The 25,483-nt window shown below is 35.6% G+C and overlaps 2 protein-coding genes across 2 annotated transcripts in view; one reads left to right on the top strand and one right to left on the bottom strand.

Annotated features, from left to right (window-relative positions):
- afg1lb (AFG1 like ATPase b) overlaps positions 1 to 23,435 on the bottom strand; it is a 53,304-nt gene extending 29,869 nt beyond the window's left edge. Inside the window, exons 1-7 of the mRNA XM_056481619.1 lie at positions 23,326 to 23,435; positions 20,770 to 21,092; positions 17,515 to 17,566; positions 17,275 to 17,376; positions 16,087 to 16,214; positions 10,927 to 11,026; positions 1,740 to 1,798 (exon numbers count right to left, since the gene is read on the bottom strand). Of these exons, the coding sequence (XP_056337594.1) occupies positions 1,740 to 1,798; positions 10,927 to 11,026; positions 16,087 to 16,214; positions 17,275 to 17,376; positions 17,515 to 17,566; positions 20,770 to 21,092; positions 23,326 to 23,434 (873 nt within the window). The 5' untranslated portion in view covers position 23,435. The remainder of the gene's footprint in view (positions 1 to 1,739; positions 1,799 to 10,926; positions 11,027 to 16,086; positions 16,215 to 17,274; positions 17,377 to 17,514; positions 17,567 to 20,769; positions 21,093 to 23,325) is intronic.
- Positions 23,436 to 24,062: 627 nt separating this feature from the next.
- snx3 (sorting nexin 3) overlaps positions 24,063 to 25,483 on the top strand; it is a 29,988-nt gene continuing 28,567 nt past the window's right edge. The window contains exon 1 of the mRNA XM_056445477.1: positions 24,063 to 24,287. Within this exon, the coding sequence (XP_056301452.1) occupies positions 24,126 to 24,287 (162 nt within the window). The 5' untranslated portion in view covers positions 24,063 to 24,125. The remainder of the gene's footprint in view (positions 24,288 to 25,483) is intronic.

Here is a 25,483-nt window from a genome sequence, read left to right on the forward strand (position 1 = left end):
CTTTTCAATGAACGCAAACTGTCAGTTTATTAAAGATACACCTCTCCCTGCACGACAGTTCATACTTTCTTTATGCTATACCTTCTTTTACCTGTCTTTATGTCCATTTATTGTTGTTACTGTGAGTTTTTTGTGTGGCACTGTTATGAACTGAGGACTCTTGTGTGCAAACCAAATATACCTAAAATGATAAATAAAGTAACCTAACCTTCAGCAAAGCTCCTAATACATGCAGCACGAGGACTTATGATCATATATGACCGTCAAAAGTTGTGGATCTGTTCAGCAAAATATTTGACAACGTCACTGCATCCCAGATGACTAAAAATATTACAGAAAGACATAACTAAAGCAATGTCCTCTGTGCTGATAAACTGAACAGTCACATCATTGATGACGTAAGCGTGCTTAGGTTCGGAAAGCAAAATGCAGTGTGAGTGCAGGCTGTCGGGGGAGAGGGGACAATCACGCTTCAGCACGGTTCAAGGCAGCTGTACCTAGTGTGAGTAAACCCTTAGTTCGTGGCTCAAAACATTTTAAAAGGATAGTTCACCCAAAATTTTTTCATGTATTCTCCCACATGTGGTTTCTAACATTTATGAGATTTGTTCTTCTGTTAAATGTATAAGAAGATGTTTTAAAGGTTGCTTGGACTCACAGATTACCAAATAGCAGGAAAAATGTACTATAGTCAATGGGTGCCAGCTACCAGCATTCAACAGAAACTCAAATTATTCCTTTAAACTCAAACTACTGCTTTAAAGATGACATTCATGTGAAAAATTAAAGGGAAAAACACTTCCAAAACCAGCTGTGCTAAAAAAGTGAAGGGCCACTAATACACTCTGTTCTATTTGTGAATTCTATCACTTGTAATCATAGCAACAGTGACTGAAGTAAATGGTGATGCCTAAGTGACTGGATCTAAGACTTATTCCTGCATCTTTGCAAGTTCCCAGAACCACCCATGAAAGCCCAGAACACACTGAAAACTGCTCGCTCAGACTGTGACAAGACAGATCACAAGTTTTCAGCTACAATTCCGTCTACACTGCATGAAAATACCACTAAGAGTCCTAAAAATGAACAATTGTGAATTTGATTGTCACTCCCACAAAAAGTCAGGCCCAAATACAAGACTAGGAACTATATTCTGCTGCCATACAGAACAAAAAATATATAAATATTCACGACATCACAACCACAAACAAACCACATTCAGCTCCAGTTTACCGACACCAATCAACTGTGCAAGAATGCGGCCAGCTGTAAAATGCCTGAAAATGATGGTCTGATTATTTATGATGGAAAGCTGTCGCGGGATGATGATAATTACCCAGACAGCACACGGGATAATGCCAATACCTGCTTAAAATAATACAATTAACTTGCAAAGCAGATTCGAGCATTGCCGGCCGGGCGCACTTTGAAATGCAAGCAGCTTCACGCGATGCCGTCTCATTCCAGCCAACCCACGCCGGTCATTAAACGGCCTCCATATCTGTCTCTCTCTCAGTCTGTTGCTCTCATCTCCAGGTATGATCAAAGCTGTCTTTTTTCTGTTTTGTGCGTTTTTGCAAACACATATGGGGTTGTGTATTTTTTTTATGTTTTTTTTTTTTTACCTGTGAATAAAATACATCAAAAAGCAGACAGAGCAGCGGAGGAAACATGAAGAGAGAAAGAGAGAGAGAATGAAAGGATAAATAAATTAACCGAGAGAATGACTTTGTCTTTACCTTGAGTACGCCAATGAAAGGCACAAAAGCAGCCCTCTGAAGCCCGTTTTTGTACAGTTCTGAGGGAGAGAGAGCACGAGAGGGAGACATGCTGGTTAGATTCACTCTTTAGCCTCCTCATAATGTCATTTTCCATCTATGATTGGCAAATAAAGTGTCTATTGATGAAGTGAGGGACGGGAGGGGAGGAGGGACAAAAGGGACGAGGAGAGGCAGAAATTGATTTCTGTGGGCAGCGCGGGAGAAAGGCAGTACATGAAATTCATTACATTCCCAAACAATGAGCTCAAGAGAAGAAGTCTCTCTCGTTTCGCACAGACAATAAACCTGCATCCCGGTGAATAGGGACTTCAATTAGCCACACGAGCACACACACATATACACACACACACAGATGTAAAGAGAGCACGATGAGTATATGCTTCTCTCTGGGCTGTAAAAGCTTGTTTAAGGCTGCTGTGAGTAAGAAAATATAAAGGAAACGGAGCTGTCATAACAGCTGTAAACAGTCCAGTCAGAGATGTTCGGCCAGTTCTCACCTGAGAAACGAAAGCTTGCCATAAAGATCTTACTATGAAAAGAGCAGATGAAAGCTTTAGCATAAGGGTCTGAATTGCAGTCATTCATTTTTTTAAAGAACTAAGTAAACTGAGGAGACCCTTACTTACTAGAGTATATTGTAAAGGCATTGAATATACACTCTTTCCTTGATGTCTACTTATAGTTTAATTATTGATTGTTCTTTATCAAAACATTTCGCCAATTTTTATGATTTTAATGGTCATTTCCCACCTTTTGGAGTTTTGAAAGAGCTATTTTTGGTTAGTGTACCCTCAGTCTTTGATTTAAATACATCGGTTGACTCTCTAACACAATGTGTACAGTGCTCAGCATATATAAGTACACAAATCTATCTTTTGAATTCACATTTTTAATAGGAAGCAATATTATATTTGTGCATATACATTAGATTAGTCAGTACTGAAGCCAAATCTGGAGTTTATCTAACAAAATAACTTATGATAACAGTTCAAAAACTAGTACACCCAAATCTATATGTTATAGAAAATATTAGATATAAATTTTAAAAGAAGGAAAAATCAAAAGAACCAAAAAAAAAAAGTTGACATTTTGTAGGTTGTCATATTTCACAATATTTTGCTTGAATTTAATTGTATTATCTTTCAATTTCTAAATATGTTTGTTGTTATAATATGTTAATAAATCTGTTTTGTTTAAATGCACCAAAATACATTGCCTATATTCACTGAGAAATGGATAAAAATATTCATTTTCAAAATGAGGTGTACTCAATTATGCTGAGCACTGTAAATGGAGGCAGTCACGTGTTGCTGTATTTGTCTGACATGATAAGGTAGTGAACTAATGAGTTGATTTTGCAGCTTATTCCTAAATTAATCCTTTTAATTTCATTTAATTTAATCCTGAAGTAGTGCAAGAGAGAGCGATCTCTTGTTTTTTATTATGTGCTCTATTAAGGATATATAGGCAAGGGCCCACTAGAGGGCATTAGCAAACTTATAAGGAAGCTAATAGATATTTTAAAAGAGAGTAGAACTGAAAAAGAAAAATTTCCATAATTATGGACTAAAACAACTAAAACTCAATATTTCTTGTTTACTACTCTGTAAAACCCAACAGTCAACTTGATCAAATGAGTGTCGTTAACTCAAAATTGACTGAAAGTTAATTCTACTCATTTAAATAGAGTTTTGAACTGTGTTGAAGGTAATGAGTTAATTAAATATATCATTACTTCAACTTAAATGGATTAGATTCACAGTACTCATATAGATTAGTTTTTTAAGTCAAATGATTTGTAGCAATCTGTTTCCTCAAACGGTTTGAGTAGCCTTAACTTATTGGGTTTTACAGTACTTAGTTGGTTTGAGTTCTCTTCATTTATCGTTTTTTTACTGTGCTCAAATTGCTTCATTTACTCAAATGGATTAAGTTCACAGTACTCATTAGGATCAGTTTTTGAACTTAAATGGTTTGTTGCAATCGGTTTCCTCAAATGGTTTGAGTTATCTTAACTTTTTGGGTTCTACATTGTAACTCTTCATTTTCTTTTTTGAAATACACAGAAACAACATTTATGGCAGCCTAATACTAAAAGTGCAATCTAGAAAATTGTAAGGCTTATTTTCAAACAATTTTGTTCTGGAAATCCACATTTTTTTCTCTGCTTCAATTTTCTGTCTACAATTTTTGATAATGAATTTTTTTAAAAAACACCCTCAAAAATTTAACAAATGTTGTTTTATGTAAAATGTCAAATGTAATTTTATGTTGTCATGAATAAAGTGTGACAACAAAGGTTTAAAAAAAAAATTCATTTTAAAGCATAGGTCTCAAACTCAAATTCAATGCAGTTTTGCTTTAACCCTGATCAAACACAGCTGATCCATCTAATAAAGGTGTTCATGACGGTTTTGAACACCTCGATTATTTGGATCAGCTGTTTGTTAGGGTTGGAGCAAAACTGTGCAGATCTGTGGCCCTCCAGGAATAGACTTTGACATCTATGTTTTAAAGCAAGTTAGAAAATATTACACTGTTGTTTTTGGCTACTTTCCACTTAATTTTGATGTATGATTTTGTGTTTAAGCCAAGCCCTAAAATATTCTCTATCAGTAAAATAAAATGAAAAAAGTATTCAGTTTCTTGGGGAGCCAAAAACGCTGAGAAAAGATGTTTTAAAATGATTCATCCAATTACTACTATTCATAGATACTTTAATATCTGTATATAAATAATTACAAGGTTTCTTATCATTATTTAACTAGACGATTCTCATCATTTGTAGTAGATGCTCAAATAATTTCTACAGCAGTATCTGCATGTGAATAATTTTTTTTAAAGCATTTAGAGTCTAGAATAAACAAATCCCACATTCTTCTGGCAGTTTATTTACCCATATTATCCTTGTTCATAACTAAAGGTTCGTTTAAAAATTTATAAAGTGAAGTGCAGCCTCTTTCAAAAATTGTCCATCAATTTCCCTCGCTTTTACCAGAATAAACGTTTCTGGGTGACGACAAACATCCAAGTTCAAATACGCAAGCCTCTTTAGCGGCTCTTCAGTTCAGCATCTTTATATCAATAAACGAGCAATCTCTCAGTGCCATCTCTCTTCCTCCCATCTTTCATGTATACCCGTCCATCCATTAGTCACCTAATTAAAATGGAATAAGATGGCTATTAAGTTTTAGCGTATGCTTTGTTCTCAGTGGCTGGTTAATGTTAGGAGTGGGTCTCTTTATGTAACTGCCGCTCACCGTTTTGTACTCGGCACACAAGGCCACTTCATACAACGAGACATTAGCAGCGCTCCAAGACAGAGACGGAGAGAGAAAGGCAGGCAGTAGTGTCTTATCTCTACCCTTATCACTCTCCCTCTCCAGTTTAATGTAACATCACAGCAATTGCGAGAGAAAAAAAGGGTGTCTGTTGAATCAACAATGAGGCAGAGGAAGAAAAGAGTGGGAACGGTGGATGGAGATAAAAGAGTAACTGCTCACGTTCAAGCGGGTATCAAATAAAGTTGCCTCGTTTTATGATGAACAGCGTATAGGTGAGAAATCTTTGACGGTGACGAGGCTGAAGTTTATACGTGATTTAGCACTTTTACATCAATTGAAGGAAGTTACAGTATATATAGTACAAGAAAAGCATAATAAGTGACCCAATTTCTCTTTTTTTCCCTTTCACTGACATTTTTTTCTACCATCTTCACCGCTTAATGAATTTAAGTATTAATTTGAAGTCTAAATGTATTCATGTGTAGGATTTTAACCCTTTAAAGCGTGTTTACATAAGGTTTCTTATGTTTTTTTAATGAAAAAAGTCAATGATCAAGAACAGCATTGATTTTGATGTATTATTTGTGTGTAGTTTCACATAAAAACACACACTTTTCAACATACAAAACAAACACTGATTTCAATACAAAGACACCCACATAATCATAACTACATATTTTTAATCAATTTATCCTTAAGTGCCCAAAAGCAGTATTATTTGCTCCACAGGTCAAACCTGAAAAAATTGCCAAAATATTAAAAATGTTTCACTTTTTTTTTTTTTAATGGTCCAGACTAAAATGGAAAGCCTGTTAACAAAGAATGACTTTGTTTAAATAGCACTTAGATAAAACATTGCCATTTTGCCCTGAAGGTCCTGAGAGGAACTATTTTGTATCTAGAGTAAAATATTAGATTTATGAAATCTTTAAATATTAAGACAAATGTACTTTTAACATAAATTTATACGCACTTTGCGTTAACATAGCCAATGTTATATAAAAAAAAACCTAAAAAATGTCCATACCCAGCAGGCACACGATGTCAGATGACATTGATCTTTAGTTTTAATTTGGTCACGACGTCAGGTGACCAAAATTTTATGTTAATTTGCTGTCTAATACCGATGTCAGCTGACATCTAATACCATCATCAGCTGGCTTTGATATTTGGTTGGCTTTAGGCTGTGGCATTAACTAACTAATATCCAACATTATTTTAATGTCATGACCAGTGTTGTACTGAAAAATAGTAACTAGTAACAATTACTAGTTACTTTATTCATATAGTAACTCAATTACTTTATCCATTACTTACAACAAAAAGTAATGCATAACTGTTATAAGTAATTTTTGAGTTACTTTTCCAAAGAACAGTTTTAATGCTCCCATTAATGCCCTCATAACGTCACTTAAGTGCTGTATGGAGAATACACTGTTGATCAATTTAACAGTTTTAATTTATTTGCATTCTCACAACTAAAACACAAGGCAAACTTAAATAAAAAGCCATTTTTAAACACTAATTTATTCAAGCCAGACCAGCAGCACAAAAATAAAAATATCACAAGGTGATAAACCAGCTGAATAATATATTTAAATACAAACGTTTAGGACTCAAATATAAAACTTTAGTAATATAAAATACTAAAGTTACTTGAACGTTTTAAAAGTTTGTATTTAACACTTAAACATGTTCCTTCACAGCTTGAGTATGTAAAAAATAGCAACAATATACAACACAAAACCTTTATGAAATAAAGTAATCTGAATTATCATTCAGAATAAATTTGATGAAACTCAGCAGCAAAAAAAAAACTATTATAGACAACCATAAATATTATGCATTTCAAACAAAACAAAAACATAACAGCTGCTCAAAAATTCAATCGAAGAGCAATTTTCAAACTAACCGCAAATTAAAAGTGGTATATCAACAACTTTTGGAAAGTAAGCCGTGTATATTCAAAGTGCAAAATCTGCTGTTATCTAACAGCTATAAAAATATGTTTAACAATAAAAAAATAAATCGCAGCATTTCTTTTGAGCGATACAACACTATACATTTTAAATAACGTGTTCTGAAACTTTCCCAGAGATGTGTTGCAGCTGGAAGGGCATCCACAGCGTAAAACATATGCTAAATAAGTTGGTGGTTCATTTCGCTGTGGCGACCCCTGATTAATAAAGGGACTAAGCCAAAAAGAAAATGAATGAATGAATAAATAAATGAATGTGTTCTAAAATATAAGAGAAATGTGTCACTATGTCTACTAAACTAATCAATTTTATACAGATAACAAACGTGTGCAGTAGTATTAGTAATAGTAATTAATAGTAACGTTAATAGGCTCTCAGTCTCTCGCGCGCACATTCGGTCTGTCTTGTGCGCACACTTGGCCTCTCTCGCGTGCACCCGATCTCTCTACTTTCGCTTTACTTTTGTCCAGTCTAACATCTCGTACACAATGCGTCTTCTTTACTGTGGTTGAATAGTTGTCATCCACCAATCCCACAATGCATCGTCGTTGTGAAACTGGTAGAAACTGGGCTAAACTGCAGCCAAAATTAATTCATTTACCAAGTAACAGACAAACACATCATATTGTAATGGTAACAGAGTTACAATATTTAAAAGTAATGCCTTTACAGTAACCCATTACTAGTAAACCGTTATTGCCAACACTGGGTATGACATCCATACAATGTCAAAATCTAACATCTCTTGACGTTGATTTTATGTGAAATTTAGGTTGTGTCATTAGCTATCCAAATTTCAACATCCAGTCAACGTCTCAAACCAACAATATTTTGACGTCAAACATTGACACGTACTCATTAGATATGGTAACTAAAATCCAACATCAGCTTAAAGTCATAATGTCATAATAATCCATCTTGATGTTGTAGTCTGACCTCAAACTGACGTTGGGTTCTGACGTCAACCCGATTTTCATAAGCAACCAAAATTCTAAGTTATATCTGAGGTTGGAGTCCAACGTCAATTTTACGTCTTTGTGATGTCCGGTGTCTGCTGGGTAGAGATGCACAAGGGTCATGGAGATACATGGCTCACATGTTCTTTCTCATAATGAGATTCAGAAGAACATCCAAACTGTTTTATTTCCACAGTTTTGATCAACATTCACTTTTAGAGCTTGAGCATTCTGGTAGATAACTGCCTTTGTGTTTCACAGTCGAAAGTAAAATATAATGACAAATGAAATGAATGAATCACAGAATTGTAATTGTCCAAGTGAATTACTCCTCAAGCTCCACCAAAAAGCACATGGCACGAAAATGGTTTATTGAAGAACCAGGGGTTTAAAGTTCAGACGGATGCAGTCTTCATTGTATTTCACCTCTAACTAACACTCTTCAGCTTAGTTTCAAGTAATACGCCATAGAGAAGGAGCCAATGACAGGTGTTTGAGTGTATGCGAGAGAGGAAGAGAGCAATAAAAAAACAGAATAGGAGTAAGAGACTTTACGCAGATTATCAATAGACCTCAAAACATCATGGCATCAAAATACACAGATTAAGCAAGGAGTGACTTAAAGGGGAGGTGAACTTTAGAAATAACTAAAAAAGGAGGAAACAAGATCCTGACACACGAGATGGTGCATAACTGGATTAGAATACGAGACGGACATGTAGTTTAGGAACATGTTTTACTTTCAGGCCACACAAAAGACTGAGGAGAACGAGAAATGTATGGTGGTCTATTGTTGGGAAGTTGGTAGAGAACAATAGAAGGTGAAAAAGTACAAGAGTCATGTGTGCTGGGTTGGTGACAGGTCGCTCTCAGGAGACACACACTTATCCCAGAAAGCTGATGGAGGAAATGAATGAAATAAACTACTATTCTTTTTGATTTGATTGTGCACGCAAAAATTTTGAATACAAAAATGTTTTTAGGAAATACTCAAGTTTGCTTTTAATTGATCAAGAATACCATAAAGTTAAAAATGTGTTTCCTATAGTGATATATTTTGAAATGTAACTTTTTTAGCGATTATTTAATCAAAAACCCAGCATTTATTCTAAATAGATATGTAATGTAAAAGTCTTTATAATCATTATTGATCAATTTTCTTTATTTAAAAAAAAAAATGGACATGAAAATTAAAATATGATAGTGTATATGTAAAGATATTCTCCTGATCTAAGTACAGTTTATATTGAGTACACATAAGAAAAAACAAGATTCTGTATATTTAAGCAAAATATAGTATAATTAGTCTGTTTAGAGTCCAAATTTTGTTAAAATTTTAACCAAAGACCAAGCAGCAGTTTGAAAATGTAGGGAAAATCTAAATGGTTGACTTGAAATTCAGTAGTTTGTGGCATAATTGGTATTGATGTCATTCATATGATCCAAGCAGGGCTGCACAATATATCGTTTGAGCATCAATACTGCATACTTGCATATGTGTATCCGCAATAGTCACATCGCATGATTAGATTTATTAAAATGATAAAGATATTATTAAATATTATTATTTTTTAAATAATTTATATAATGATTGTTCAATTTCATTGTTCAATTTGTTGATTGCTCAATTTCATTCATTCATTTTCTTTTTGGCTTTGTCCCTTTGTTAATCTGGGATCACCACAGCGGGTTGAACCACCAACTTATCCAGCATATGTTTTACACAGCGGATGCCCTTCCAGCCACAACCCAACACTGGGAAACACCCATAAATACTCTTTCGCACACAGACAGTACGGCCAATTTAGTTTATTCAATTCACATTTACCGCATGTCTTTGGACTATGGGGGAACCGGAGCACCCGGAGGAAACCCACGCAAACACGGGGAGAACATGCAAACTCCACACAGAAATGCCAACTGACCCAGCCCGGACTCGAACCAGCAACCCTTTTGTTGTGAGCCGATTGTGTTACCCACTGAGCCACCACATTGTTCAATTTCTGCACCTGAATATTGTTAGACTCTTCAGAAAAAAAAGCGCTTAGTGGTATTTATATATGCTTGTAATTCATTATAAATTATGCAAATGCAAACTGCACTTGCATACTTAATCATCCTGATCAATATAAATAAATAAAATCATCTGGTGAAATAAAATTAATATCGCAATATACAGTAGCAGTCAGAATTATTAGCCCCCTTTGAATTTTATTTTCTTTCTTAAGTATTTCCCAAATGATTTTTAACAGAGCAAGGAAATTTTCGCAATATGTCTGATAATATTTTTTCTTCTGGAGAAAGTCTTATTTGTTTTATTTTTGGCTAAAATAAAAGCAGTTTTTAATAAAAAATTTTTTTTAATTATTAGCGCCTTTTAGCTGTATTTTTTTCGATAGTCAACACAACAAACCATCGTTATACAATAACTTGCCTAATTAAATATCACTATGTCGGATTTTTCCAATATCATGCACCCCTAGATCCAAATAATCCATCAAGGCTTATATCTTAGGCAAAACTAATAAATAATTAAAATAAATTCAGATGACTATGGACGATTGTCAAAATGGTTATTACTTGACTGCAAAAAGGTTTTATGCTCAAACTTTTGATAGGTTACAAACAAATCTTGTAACATCTGTCTGTTTGCCAGATTTCAAAACCTTTAACGGGGAACTATATGTTCCATGGAGCAGAGGAAGAAATAACGTAATTCTTTGAATTTAATATATCTGTAATTTTTTTATGTGAAGAGTAAATGATGTTGCATAATTATTTAGCTAATTATATTAAATAGCTAATTATTTAATACATAAAGTCTATTTCCAGAGTCAAATGACATTTTAATTATTGAAAAAAATCCCTGATTGGATGATTGAACCCCACTTTGACATTACATAAAATTTTCAAGACATATCCTCACCTTCAGGTGGTCGATTTGAGGTTGCCACAACCACGACACCACACTTAAACAAGCCCTCAAATAGCTGCTTCAGAATCATAGCATCTGCTATATCCACCACCTGAAAAAACATTGAAAATTACTCTTTAAGAAAAAAAATTATTTTGGCAGCACATCGACATCATATACCTCATACCATAAGTTTAATTCACAGGGATAGTTCAAACTCACCTGGGTAGGGTTGAACCAGCTGATCATAAGTTCTTTGTTAAACTGGAAAGTAAAGTCCACACTAGGGGCTTAGTAACTACTAGCTAGTTTGTAACAAAATGTGTTCTCACTTAGGTTGCACCACATGTTCTTAAGGCAAACCGTAGTTAGTAGGTCGTAAGCTCGCCGTAAAGTCATGCGTAGTCGCATTGAATGATGTAATATCTAATAAAAAGCTTTTAAATCGTTAAACTGCTTTAAAATTCTGCAACTAATGCATCTATAAGTAACTGTCCTATGAAAATTAAATGATAAATTACATTTTATAGTACACTACATTATAGTCAGTCACTAGTAATAACAGACGCACATCCCTGCATCGGGAGCCATGAATGCACCGAAATACCAACGCAATCTCACTGCAATTGGTAACTTTTTGATTTAGTGGCTAATTCGTATGAATATGTACGATCTAATTCGTACAATGTAGTACGATTTGCTCATCACCCAATGATGGTTGGGTTTAGGGGCGGGGTTGGGTGCCACGCCTCCTTTTTAAAATTGTACATTTTCATACGACTGAACTCGTACGAATTAGCCACTAAAGTGACAAAACGTAAAATACTTACGTTTTCTCGTAATATCAGGCTGGAAATATACATGAAGTTATCAAAACATTAAACTTGATTTTTTTATCCTACACATGAAAGAGAAGAGCGGGGAGTAAACCTCAGTCATGAAGAAATTCTCATTTTAATTGATGGATACACTAAACACAAAATACGAAAATTAAACTCGTCTTTCATAAACTGAAAAAAATGCGAGATTCGGGAGGAAAATAAGGCTGTGAGTAGAGGGAGACCATTCTTCATTATCATCGCATCCCTTCTATGTAAACTAATCTCGCCGTCATCTCTTTTCTACCGGGTTGGGGGGTGGGGTGGGGTGGGTTTAACTTAGCGTTAAGTTTAATCTAAGTTCAGTGGTGCTACACAAAAATATTTAGTAGTGCATAAATTGTAACTTAGTGCCCCTTTAAGTCACAACTACACTGTCAGAAATAAAAGTACAGGAGCTGTCACTGGGGCAGTACCTTTTTAAAAGGTACAAATTTGTACCTGAAGGGTTCATAATGGTACCTCAAAGGTACTTTTTAGGTACATTTAGGTACTAATATCCCCCTTTGAGGTACCAATGTGGATTCTTTGGGTACAAACATGTATCTTTTGAAAAGTACCCGCCCCAGTGACAGCTCCTGTACTTTTATTTGCAATTGGCCCCAGCAGTTTATGAAGCTAATGTGTCTATAATCTAGAAAGAGCAAAACTGTAAAAGACAAATGAATATGTATACAGGATGAGTCTTAGTTGCACACTGACTTTAAAGCAAACAGGGGATGATGTTGATTCATTCTGTCTTCAAGCAGATCCGTCAAACCTTATGGGAGTAAACACAGGTGTGTGTGTGTGTGTGTATACTGAAGATGAGCGAGACACAACTCTCCCCTTTGCCCTTCCTCTGCCTTGAGCTAATTACTACAATTGTGTGCATGCATATGTACTTGTGCACGGGTGTACATGCGATTGAATGAGCAAAAACCAGGTGTCGTTACATTTTAAAACCGAAACCTCGGCCAAGGTCCTTTGACATCACCCTCCCCAAAGCTCGCGCACAGACGCAGGACAGACACAAAGCCACTCCACCTGACTGTAAAATGGCCACACAGAGCCACGGCTTTCTGCTGGAGACAAGGACAAGTGGGCAAAGCGCTGAAAAAGGTAAATAATTGAATACATAAATAAATAAATAAATACATAAACAGCGTTTGGAGGTAAAATCAGTGGCACAATGACAGCCAGATGGCCACACAGAGACAAACAGATCCACACATACACACAGATGCGCTCCCATTGTGCTCTTGAGGGCCTGGCATGGCTGTCCCTGAATCTCAGAAGCGAGAGGATGAGTGGTTCTTTCATTATTATCATTTTCATCATCAACATTCATTATTATCCTTTAAACGTTGCCTTTTTCACAGCAGCGAGCTGTTGCCTCACACACATCTGCAGCAACACTGGGGCTGCTGACCCTCCCCTGACAAAAGGAGCCCTTTAGTCAATAACTCACAATGAGATCGGCCGTGGTTCGCTCTCGTCTTCTCCCTTGTTTTTTTCGGGGTTGAAATGTATTTAGTCAAACGCAGAGTTTCTGCTTGCTCTGCATTAATACTTTGCATATCTGGCAATGCGGAGCCAAATTTGGGGCCCGGGATGTTTTTGTCATGTAGAAGATCTCCTCGTTCACCATTCTTAGAAGGACACACTTACCACTGCCATTCCCCCAGCATATGTTGTTTTTCTTATATTGAAGTGTTTCCCTTTTTTGCATATTAAACCTTCGGCCTCATCAAACTCAATTAGCATCTTCTATAGAGGCCTTACGTGTGCGCGCGTGTGTTGTCGAAGGGGTGGTCGCTCACAAAGACGAGGTGCTACGGCATAAATTGGATCACATTTCCTTTAACCGTCCTCTTCTATTCTTCATTTCAAAGGAGTCATTTAATTATGACCTTTTCATCCATCCTGTATTTGTTTTTTGTTTTGTTTTTTTGTTTGTCACGCAGGCACCGCGACACTCATGCTCACACACATACACACTTTGAGTCTCGGCGTATTGATTGCCAGGTTGAGTGCAAGAAAGCCCTCTGTGTGGCGTTGTTGTGGACGACAGCGAAAACAACGGCACGGATATTCAAATGAGCATCCAATTATGCCAGCAAAGAGTCACTTTTGTGTGGTGCACACGGGTGCCAAATTGCACTCTTTTGATCTTAAACCTTTACTTACACAACTCCGTCGATGAGTAATTTCGCCCGGCGACTGACAGGGGCCTGAGACAATGCCTCAAGCGGTTTCTGCTCGCTCTTCCTCTTTCTATATCTCTCTTGGTCCTTCTCTCAATACCTTGCATTCATTAAGGGAGTGGAGAGGGACAAAAGGGGAAGGCTACAAATTACTGATAATGATGCCGGACTAATGAAGAGAATGGAGAAATTTCATTAGCATTTAAGAGGCATGGATGCATGCGACCCGCCATAGTCGCTCTCCATTACCCCTCACTCAAGGAAGCAAGAGGGGCCGACTGAAACTCGATGCCTCATTTGCATGCTTAAGTGCCAGTGGCTCCTGATTGGTAAGGGCCTGTCAGCTCCTCATCTGTGCATCGTAAACAAAATGTGTGTGCTTTCCTTATTGCGTATCGGTTGGCGATCATATTAAAGGTGAGCATACTGGCATAAGTGAAACTATATAAATAAATACAATCAGGTCTGAGGTGGGCAGTTTTCATTTAAAAGCCATTAATAAAAAGAGCTGCCCTTTCATCATTAGGCAGTGGGAGAATGAGCACCGGCACTCTTCATTATAAGAAGCTTAGATTTAAGAAGAAACAGAGAATGATTAATAGAGGAGAATATTGATTACAGATTCAGAAATGGGCCGATGGGTATGTACCTCTGACATTTCATTTGGGTCATCCTTGATCAGTGGTGGAAAGAGTACTGAAAAATCACACTTAAAATACAATTACTTGCCTAAAAGTGTAGTGCAAGTAAATTAAACATTACTCAAAGTATGAGTAAAAAGTAGACCTTTAAATGTACTCGAAAAGTAGTGAGTCGTGAGTAGTGCGCTGTAAAAAGCTAATGCATTTACATGTAATTTGTGGATGTGTATAAACGTAATATTCTGTAGTGCAATTTAATTTAGTTATTGCCCAGCAGGCACACAACGTCATAAGATGTTAATATTAGGTTAGATTTAGGTTGTGATGTCAGGTGACCAAAATTCAAGTCAACTTTAGGACAACTTTATTTTGATGTCCAATAACGACATCAAATGACGTTGATATTTGGTTGATTTTAGGTTGTTAGAAAGTGACCAAAATCTAACGTCAAACAACATCTTAAACCAATGTCATATTGATGTCAAATACTGACATTTATTCGTCAGGTATGACAACTAAAATCCAACATCTGATAGATGTCATAGTGGTAACGTCCATACAATTTCAAGCTGTAACATCATTAGATGTTAATATTTGGTTGATTTTAGGTCGGATGTTGGACATTGACATCAGCCTGACATTGCGTTCTGACGTCAACCAGATTTCATTTCCAAACAAAATCCAACGTCTCTCGACATTGGTACAACGTCTATTTGACGTCATGTTGACGTCCTATGTCTGCTAGGTGTCATCGGTCATCATACAGTAAACATCCGTCATCTTATCAGTGACATGCATCTATACAGTCTCTGGGTCAATGTGTGTAAAGATTTTGGACATCTTCGTGGACACATTTATGGCTTCCAAATAGTTTGCTAAAATTATAAATCGGCCATGTCTTGAGGTAGTTCATTATAAGGCGATTTACCTTCAATGTGGGATTTGATTAGACAGGAATCACAGGACTGATTTTTCTAATCCCCATAGACAAGAAAAAATTAAGTAGTGACTGCAGGTTGAAGGAAAGTAGTGGAGTAGTAATACTGTACCAATACTGCATTAAAATGTACTCAAATTAAAGTAAAAGTACACATTTTTAAAACTACTTAGTAAATTACAATTTCTGAGAAAAACTCACTACAGTAGTTTGAGTATTTGTAATTTGTTACTTTACACCACTGTCCAAATTTCTCTGTGGCCCCAGCATGTCTTTTCTGATTTATTGGAAGGTGTCTGATTCCACTAGATGGCTCCAAAATGAACAATCTATGAAATGCTGCCTCGTCAGATGAACTACATGATAATCATACCATCAGCATGATGATTCTCTCTGAGATTTTATTTTGGAAATCTGTGGTTCTATTAATTCCCCTTGCCTATATGCCAGCAAACAATGAATATGCAATAAACTGCAGCGAATACATTTTTCAACATTTTTTTAAAAAATTTTCCTACTTCTGCCCTCACCTGAAACTCATCAAAGCATATGAGACAGGTTTCCTCTGCAATCTCCATGGCAACCGGAAAGATGGGGTCATACATTGTCATTTTACCTATCCGTCGCTTTGGCAGGCTCTGTTTCAGTTTGTGGATCCCTGAATGCAATGCACAAATTAAAGTCAGTACAAAGCAAACAATGCTCTCAAAATTTACAAAAACATATTCTGAATTCAAAAGAAATGCATCAAACTTCTGCTTTATGCTCCTGTTTTACTTAATTGATATTAATGCATTCAAACAACTATAGAAGTTGGCTGCTTGTAGAAATAATAATAATAATAATAATAATACATTTTATTTATAATGCGCTTTTCACAGACCCAAAGCGCTTACAAACAGTAAAAAACAACAAAGCACTATAAAGACACAAGTGAGGTTTAAGTAAGAGTAAATAAATAATAGTAATATAAATATTACTAAATAATAGTAAATAATAGTAGATCTTTATGTTGCTTAGTGCACTGTAAAAAATAAAACAATACTGGGTTCCACACAATTTATTTATGTAGTTCCAACACAAATTGATTAAGTTAACTTCATCATTTTTCAAATTTAAGTAGATTGAACATATAACGATTAAGCTGTCCCCCAAAAACCTGAAGAATTGTGTTGATTTCAGCTCAGGTAGTTTGAACAAGCAGCAATTATCCTTTTTTGAGTGTATTATATAAGGGTAAAGAACACTACCGTTAGTATTTCTTTATGCAACAATATACTAAACTGATTAAAGATTAGACGTTTATATTTTTGCTAAAGATTTCTATTTTAAATAAATGCTGTCCCTTTAAACAGCAACTCTTTCAGCAAAAATATTAAACTGAACGACTGTTTTGCAATTAATTATAAAATGGAAGTGTTTCTTAAGCCGCGAATCAACATATTAGAATGATTTCTGAAGGATCATGTGACACTCAAGACTGGAGTAATGACTATTGAAAATTCATCCTAGCTTGCTTTGAATAAATTACATTTTAGCATATGGAGAAAAAAGATCACTTTAAATAATATTAGTTTTTCGCAATATTATTTTTTTGTGAAATAAATGACGTCTGTGTAAACATAAGAGACTTCTTTGTAAAACAAAAAAGGGAAATATCTGTGGAATGTAAGTGTAAAAGACAACTTTGTGTTTGACAGTCCTGTGTTGGCACTTACTTCTGTGTACGTCTAACATGAATCCATTGAAATGAACCCTCTTTTTTCTTCTGTTTTCCACAAATGAGTAAAAAAGATCCATCAGCATTGTTTTTCCAGTGCCTGTTGATTATAAAACAGAAAATACAATTAAGCATCAATGTAAAACCTATTCAATCAAACACAAAATGAATACAGTATATGCTTGTTTAAAATGAATAACTGTTCTGTTGCTGTGGCTACAAATAAACTAAAACTTACCAACATTACCATGGATATAATAACCTTGGGGTGGATGTGGCTTAGTGGACTCCTGTAGATAAAAACAAAAAAACAAATACAATCATCTTCTTCAATGCTGTAAAATCATGTTTGTTATTTCAGTACATTATATTTAGCATAGCTTATATCATAAAAGAAATGCATTCCATAAAAACACCTGAAAGTTAATTTTATCATCAAATATCATTAAGAGTCCCATTGGCCTTAAAGGTGACATTGCATGCCCATTTTGCACAAGTTGATATGATTTTTAGGATCCTAATGAAAAGCTTATAAATGACTTTGTTTGAATTTCATAATGGTAGTGTAAATAAACACCCTTTCCCCCCTGTCAAATACACCTTAGTCCACGGCTAACCATTTCACTTTATAGCTCTTTAAAATCTGCTGCTGCTCACACTAGAGATGGCTGACATGAAACTGATGTTTAGACACAATGTCGAGATCCTGAAGCGCAAGTGTTTTGAAACACTGCACCGAAGCATGATTTGAAACACCCAGGTCACGTGACTAAGGTGATTCGAAACACCCAGGTCATGTGACTAACATGTTTTGAAACACCAGGTTACATGACTAAAACAATTCAAAGTATCAAAAAGCATTTCAAAAGTGATTGAGACCTGGCGAATCTGCGTTTATCTGACAGGGTCGGAAAAATCTCTATTTCATGTAGCCTAGTGGACTGTTCGTGTGCACAGAGTAACTGTGCTGAAAATGGCCCGAGTTCGAATCTAGACTTACCAGTACAAATACTTGGAAGTTGTGACTTGATGTATTTTATTTTATGCCCAAAACAATTCTCATTTTACTGCCCAATTTATTCACAAAGTGTTCATTCGGATGTCAGACCAATGTTAAAACAAATCATGTTTCAAAAACGGAGCATTTAAAAAACTAACATCTATAGTTGCATCGCTCTGGATTTGAACCCATTGTCTCTGCATGCTAGTCAGGAAGTCTCACAACTTCACTAAATCACTTGAAATCTCAACTCTACAACTTGGGGTTTAATATCTCAATTTGCTTAACTGTTTCTTTGCTGAATCTCTTCTAGAGCAATACATAAAAAATGACCACTGTAGAGATGGGTTTCGGAACGTTTAGAAGCTTCGACATATTTTTTTTCCACTGTTTCAGTGTTTCATAAAGCCGCACTTTGCCCACCACTATCTCACCGCCTCTAAGGCTGGATTACTAATGGTGATCCATTGTGATCCAGTGTTCAACCTGACTTTTGGCTTTATGACTGACAGAGTATTTGAAGCTTTTTCCACATTAAAATCCTGTCTGTCCCTCTTCCATGCGAATAATCTTTACATATAATTTGTCATTGCTTGACATTGCAGCCCGCCATTATCAATGTAATATTAATTCAAACAAACATCTACATAAAAATGGTCACACTGCTGTATTTAACAAACACGTTTCCTTCAGGGATATTCTCTTCATATCTAACTAAGCAGTTTCTCAGCTGCCTGTTCTGAAGCTGGGATTATGCGTAAGGACATCTGTGAGCCTCTAAAGTTACATTCAAACACAGAGCAGGACAGCTTCATTCTTTAAATGCAGAAAAACAAAAGGCACCATCGTTAGCCACTTGGCTATCTGTATAGACCATTTTGAGGGATGTAAACAAAAACAATGGTCCCAACGTATTTCTTTTTTATATTTTAAATTTCTATATCTTCCGAGAATCCAAAAGAGGCACATGTGGATAAATAATATTATGATAGCTGTTTTAGTTGTGATTGAATTGCCTCTTGTTACAGCTGTGAAATACAGCTGTGTTTGATAACAAGCAGGAAATGTTCATGGGCCAATCAATGACATCACCACATTGAAATGGTCTATACAAAAAGGGGTGGGCAGAGGGCGGAGTCTATAGTTTACTTGTAGGATAGAATTGCTTACACATTAAAACTAGCTAGTTACATCTAAACCAGCAGGAAATTCAAACAGGTCAGTTATGGCACACAAATACAATCAGAGAGTTTTAGAAAACAACAGCAGTGTGGCAGAACACACACAAAAAAAACTAAATTAAAAAAATATATGTCACTTTTAAAGTTTTCAGCTAACGTCCTCAGTGCATTTCAGATCTTCAATAGCCAGCCGACAATCGCTGACAACTGATGATTCAGCAAAGACAAAGAGTCAACATCCTTATCCCAGTGTGCACCTCATCCTGGCTGATTTTTTTTTCAGATGGAGAATGCTGTTTGAGCAGTGAGGCGCAACGTTCTTGGATGACAGCGTGTGACTTCTCGCTGACTTCCAGAACCTTCTGTAGCTCGTTATTGTGGCGGGTGGCAGTGGTCCAGTCATGGTAGAGTGGACAAACACAGAGAAAACTCTGAATGATAGAGGAGACGGGTCCACAAGGTGGAGTCATGCTCTACACTTTCACAGAACGCAGCCAAGTGGAAAAGTTCACATGCCAACACTCTTAGGTAGAGAACCCACTCTCTTTAATTCAACAAGCGAACTGTTGTTTGCTCTAGTAATGCTTTAGATAAACAATGACTTAAGATTTCAATGGATAGTTCATCCAAAACTGAACATTCTCTCATCATTTACTCACCCTAAAACAGATTGAGTTTCTTTCTTCTGTTAAACACAAAAGAAGATACTTTGAAGAATGTTGGAAACCATAGCTATAGACGTCCATAGTATATATTTTTTTTTCTGTTTACTGGTTTCCAACATCCAAGAAAGAAAGAAAGTGGAACCACTTGAGAGTGAGTAAATTGTAAGTACAATTTCATTTTTGGTTGAACTATCTCTTTAATATTTTTATAAATAATAATTTTATATATAATAAACTGCATCAACTTATTAAGTGATTATCATATCAAGAATGGATGCATTGAATCTTTGCGCTGTTCACTTCACCATGCAGATGAGGTGTTCAATTTTCTCCCTAAATACTCAAGACTTGAGAACATCACTGTACATGTTGGTGTTTATGTTCCCATATTAACAGTGGAGCTGGGAGCTTTTTTCCAGACAATAGCGAGCCCTCATTACCGAGGCGAGGGAAAGTTGGGGTGTCCTGACTCAGTAGGGGGCTCTGCTTGGTCTGGCCTTTCCTCCCACTCTCCACCCCCACAAACACAAACAGCCTGCTTTGACCTACAAATTAGGCAATGGCACAGTGCAAGCGTCGGGTTGGACCACTAAGCTTTTTCATCACTGTAAACATTCACTGCTCAGTTTGGCGCACACAAACCGTACCTCTTGTGGGTCGTCTTTTTCATTTGACACATTTTCATCAGGACTGCAAATGTTCACCGTTTCCCTTGACCCAACTTTATCATGCAGTTTTGAGGTCGGTTGGTTCTGCAAGCAGTCTTTAGGTTGAGGGAGAAGAATAGGGATGTTGGTATAGTCTGTCAACACTTTGGTTAACTCTTCTAACTGAAGAAGTGCAGCTCTCTGTTGAGGATCCTTTCGGAGTGAACCGGAGTGGACAAGGCTGTCATAGTGTGTTACAAGTCTGCCATAGACAGGCCAGGGTGCTGAAGTAGATGTATATCTTGTAGATGTTGTTGAACACCCTTAAAAGAAAAAAAAATATGGCAGCTGTTTAACATGTATATGCAATATATTAAGAACTGATATATTTTCAGCACATACAGTTGAAGTCAGAATTATTAGCCCCCCTTTCAATTATTTTTTCTTTTTTAAATATTTCCCAAATGATGTTTAACAGAGCAAGGGCATTTTCACAGTATGTCTGATAATATTTTTTTCTTCTAGAGAAAGTCTTATTTATTTTATTTCGGCTAGAATAAAAGCAGTTTTACATTTTTTTAAAACCATTTTAAGGTCAAAATTATTAGCCCCTTTAAGCTATTTTTTTTTCCGATAGTCTACAGAACAAACCAATGTTACACAATAACTTGCCTAGTACCCTCACCTGCCTAATTAACCGAATTAACCTAGTTAAGCTTTTAAGGTCACTTTAAGCTGTATAGAATGTCTTAAAATATCTAGTCAAATATTATTTACTGTCATCATGGCAAAGATAAAATAAATCTGTAATTAGAAATTAAAATTAGTTATTAGTTATTAAAACTATTATGTTTAGAAATGTGTTGAAAAAAATCATCACTCCGTTAAACAGAAATCGGAGTAAAAGGGGGGCTAATAATTCAGGGGGTTTAAAAATTCTGACTCATATACATCTTAACTGTATATCAGTGCGCTTAATACTTTTTTAATTGATAATTCAAGACTTGTGAAGATGTTGTAACTGATAAACTTTTTAAAGTTGAAAAAAACAGAACCATAAGTACTGCATTATTGGGACAGTTTACCCAGAATCGCTAAACAAAATGTATAGAGAAAACAATGTAATGTAATGTATTTTTTATTTAATGCCATGTCAGCAACCAAGGCTATTTTCATGGCAAGAACATTTCAATAATAAATATACAATTAAAAACAACAAACCAATAAATTCATAAACTAAATAAGATTTTTAGCGTTGATACAAAAACTGTATAATAATAAAATCACCTTAAGAGAGTTAATTTCATACAAAAGTCTTCTGTAATCATTAAAAGCAGGACAGTCCTGTAGAATGGGTTTTACTGTAAGAGGAATTGTACAGTACAAACACTGAGTGGGGTCTTCACCTTCACCTTTTGAGTTATTCTTGTATGACCAATATGACATCTGGTAAAAATCACTTGATTAAATCCAGTCTTAAAATGCCTTAAAACACTTGTTTGGGATTTCAGGTTGTATTTCATACAATGTATTATTTTCCAATGCATCCCACTCCTCTTATTTAAAATGTAAACATTGATAAAAGTCTCATCTCTGAATATATACAGAAAACAATGTAATAAATAGTTGAACAGCATCCTATCAAATGACTTATTTTGTGTTATCAAAGAAAATGCCATTATGATTCAGTTTTAGCAAAAGCAGAAGACAGAATTTTCATTTTCAGTTTAAATAACACACATATGTGACTATAAATATATTTAAAAGCAATATTGATCAGAAAGTAAAAGTAGAAATAATAAAAGAAAAAATGCATGTGTTACATATAGCATTTATACTCCACAATAAAAAGTTGAAATTAATAATAATGATAATAGTAATTATAATAATAGGCAACACGATGGTGCAGTGGGTAGTACAATAGCCTCACAGCAAGAAGGTTGCTGGTTCGAGCCCCAGCTGGGTCTGTTGGCATTTCTGTGTGGAGTTTGCATGTTCTCCCTGTGTTGGCGTGGGTTCCATCCGGGTGCTCCGGTTCCCCCCACAGTCCAAAGACATGTGCTAAAGGTGAAATGAAAAAACTAAATTGTCCGTAGTGTATGTTTGCGAATGAGTGTTTATGGATGTTTCCCAGAGATGGGTTGCAGCTGGAAGGGCATCCGCTGCGTAAAACATATGCTGATTAATTGGGGGTTCATTCCGCTGTGGTGACCCCAGATTAATAAAGGGACTAAGCCAAAAAGAAAATGAATGAATGAATAATAATAATAATAATAATAATGACTAGTGTAATTATTACTAATTTATAAAACACTACTAACTTTCATAACAGCATTTGTAACACAACAACAATGTTGTAGTTATAAAAAAACTACCACGATGTAGAACTTATTATTACTATCAATAATGATAAAAATAATAATATTATGTTTTATTGTTGTTATTATTATTGTTTGGTATATTTGAAACTAGTCGTTGCCTAAATTATTATTACGTAAGTGTTTCCTCGCAAAATCATCAGCCCTGACCATATGCCTGGAGAATATTGTTTCTCACCTCTGCTTGCCTTACACACTTCACAGCAAACTCGTTTCGACAACCTTGTCTTTTTGAGCACAAGTCTTAAAAGACAGTCCGTTGTCCACCGAGACGCGAACGCCGCCATGTTGATTCAAAACTTAATAGCTTTATTGCGCTCTGTACACTCACACAGGGATGGAGAAAACAGTACAGTCTTCTCCACTTTTTTCCTGTAGGTATATCTATGTAGGTTTCATATGTTCTTGCAACATAAGAGGTATCGAATGTAACAAATATACATGTATTTTTTAATAATTCTAAATTATTTTGTTGCTTAATAACTACTAAATGTTGCACTGCAGAAGGTTATAAATAGTCATTTATATCTGAAGATTACAGAAAGGGTACTGTACTTGACAAGGCTTATCTAATCATAACCCGTGATATTGTCACGTGACTTGGAATAAACTACGATATTACTCTACATAGAGCTAGTAATTACTAACTTAAAATGTGAACATTACAGATGCCAATAACATGTGTTTGCTTTCATAACGTTTATCAAATAACAGCGCAGAACACTGGCACGTGACTGTATAAAAGCTTTACTCTATTATAGTTTATATATGTAGTCATTTAGAAAGGATATAATTAACAGAACTTCACATAATTATAGACTAAAAACCACACTGTACTCGCTATGACAGCTTTTATCCAATCATAAGCCATGGGTGTTGACACGTGACCACGTTGGCATGTCACATGTCAGCTGTTCCTCAGCTGATCGGAAGTACAATCGATAGCTGCTTGTTTGCTCAAACCTGTAACGGGAAGCAATGGCTGAGGCCATAGCAGATACGAGAAGGCTGTATACTAAACCACAAAACCTGAATGACGCGTACGGGCCACCGAGTAACTTTCTAGAAATTGATGTTACCAACCCCGAGACTGTTGGCGTCGGTCGGAACAGGTTCACGACATATGAGATCAAACTGAAGGTGAGATGCCTGTACTGGCCCGATCAGACCATCAAAACACGCTCGGACACACTGATCTGTTTTTAGTACGGGTGTCCAAGTACACTCTTGTTAAGCCGTTAAATCGGTTTAAAGGAGAGCTATTACTGTAGATCACAGTGTGAGTAAAGCCAATCTCATGTCAGTCAATTAAGCCACGACATCTGTTTACTCGTGGGTTTAATTGTAGCTGTAGTATTGATTGCTTTTAACATATTTTAATAACAACCTAACTGTTTACATTATTGTGATTTTTGATTTAGCAAAGAGTTTTCCTGCAGCTCTCTGATTAGGAGCTAGTAGTTCTGTCAACTGTCATCACCCCCTATAGCTTTGTTCGAGAAAAATGTGACACCTGCCTGACAGTTCACTTTTATTGTGTGGAAATCAGATTGATTGAAAGTAAAAGCTGACTGAAACTGTCAGTCCTTAAAATCCAACCAAATGTCAATCAAATATTCTGTCAATCTAACACTATTTAAGAACATAACTGAAGATTTTTGCCTGTAATTGTTGTCCATGGTTATTTTTTAAATGTAAGTCAATTGCTGCCAAAAAAAAAAAAAAAAAAACAAACAAAAAAGGAGGGCAAGCAGAAAAAAATAGTACTCATGGCTCCTGACAAGACTCTGACAGGGTATCTGTGGGGTCTTAAATCTCAAAAGCAAATCGTAAATCTACTGAAATATTTTGTTTTAACAGTTTGAATTTTTTTAACAGGTCTTAATTTTCTTTTGTTCATGTATGGCTACCCAATCTGGCCATTAACACCCATATGATCACCAACAATCTATCTCAATAAAACTTTTTAACTTTTTATTTAAAAAGAGCATTTAATTACTTTCCTTACAGCAACACTTGCCCAAAAAAATCTCCATTTATTTACTGCTGAGGATACTGACCTGACCTATATTTTTACTATTAAATTATTATTATTGTAGACTGAAGTAATTGACAGCTATGTTTTGTTCTATGCTTGACAAGGGTTATAGGAGTTGTGAATGGGTGTATTTGAAAATTAATACAAAAAAAAAATTAAAACAAAATTATTATTGTATTCAATTTTAATCATTTTTTTGACAGGGCAAGGGAAAATCTTTTCTAACTGGGAAATTCGAAAAGAGTCCATAGCATTTAGCTCTGTATAAGTCTAAAATTTCATACATAATGGTATTAAA

Source organism: Danio aesculapii, chromosome 20 (assembly GCF_903798145.1).
Source record: "Danio aesculapii chromosome 20, fDanAes4.1, whole genome shotgun sequence".
Classification (NCBI taxonomy): domain Eukaryota; kingdom Metazoa; phylum Chordata; class Actinopteri; order Cypriniformes; family Danionidae; genus Danio; species Danio aesculapii.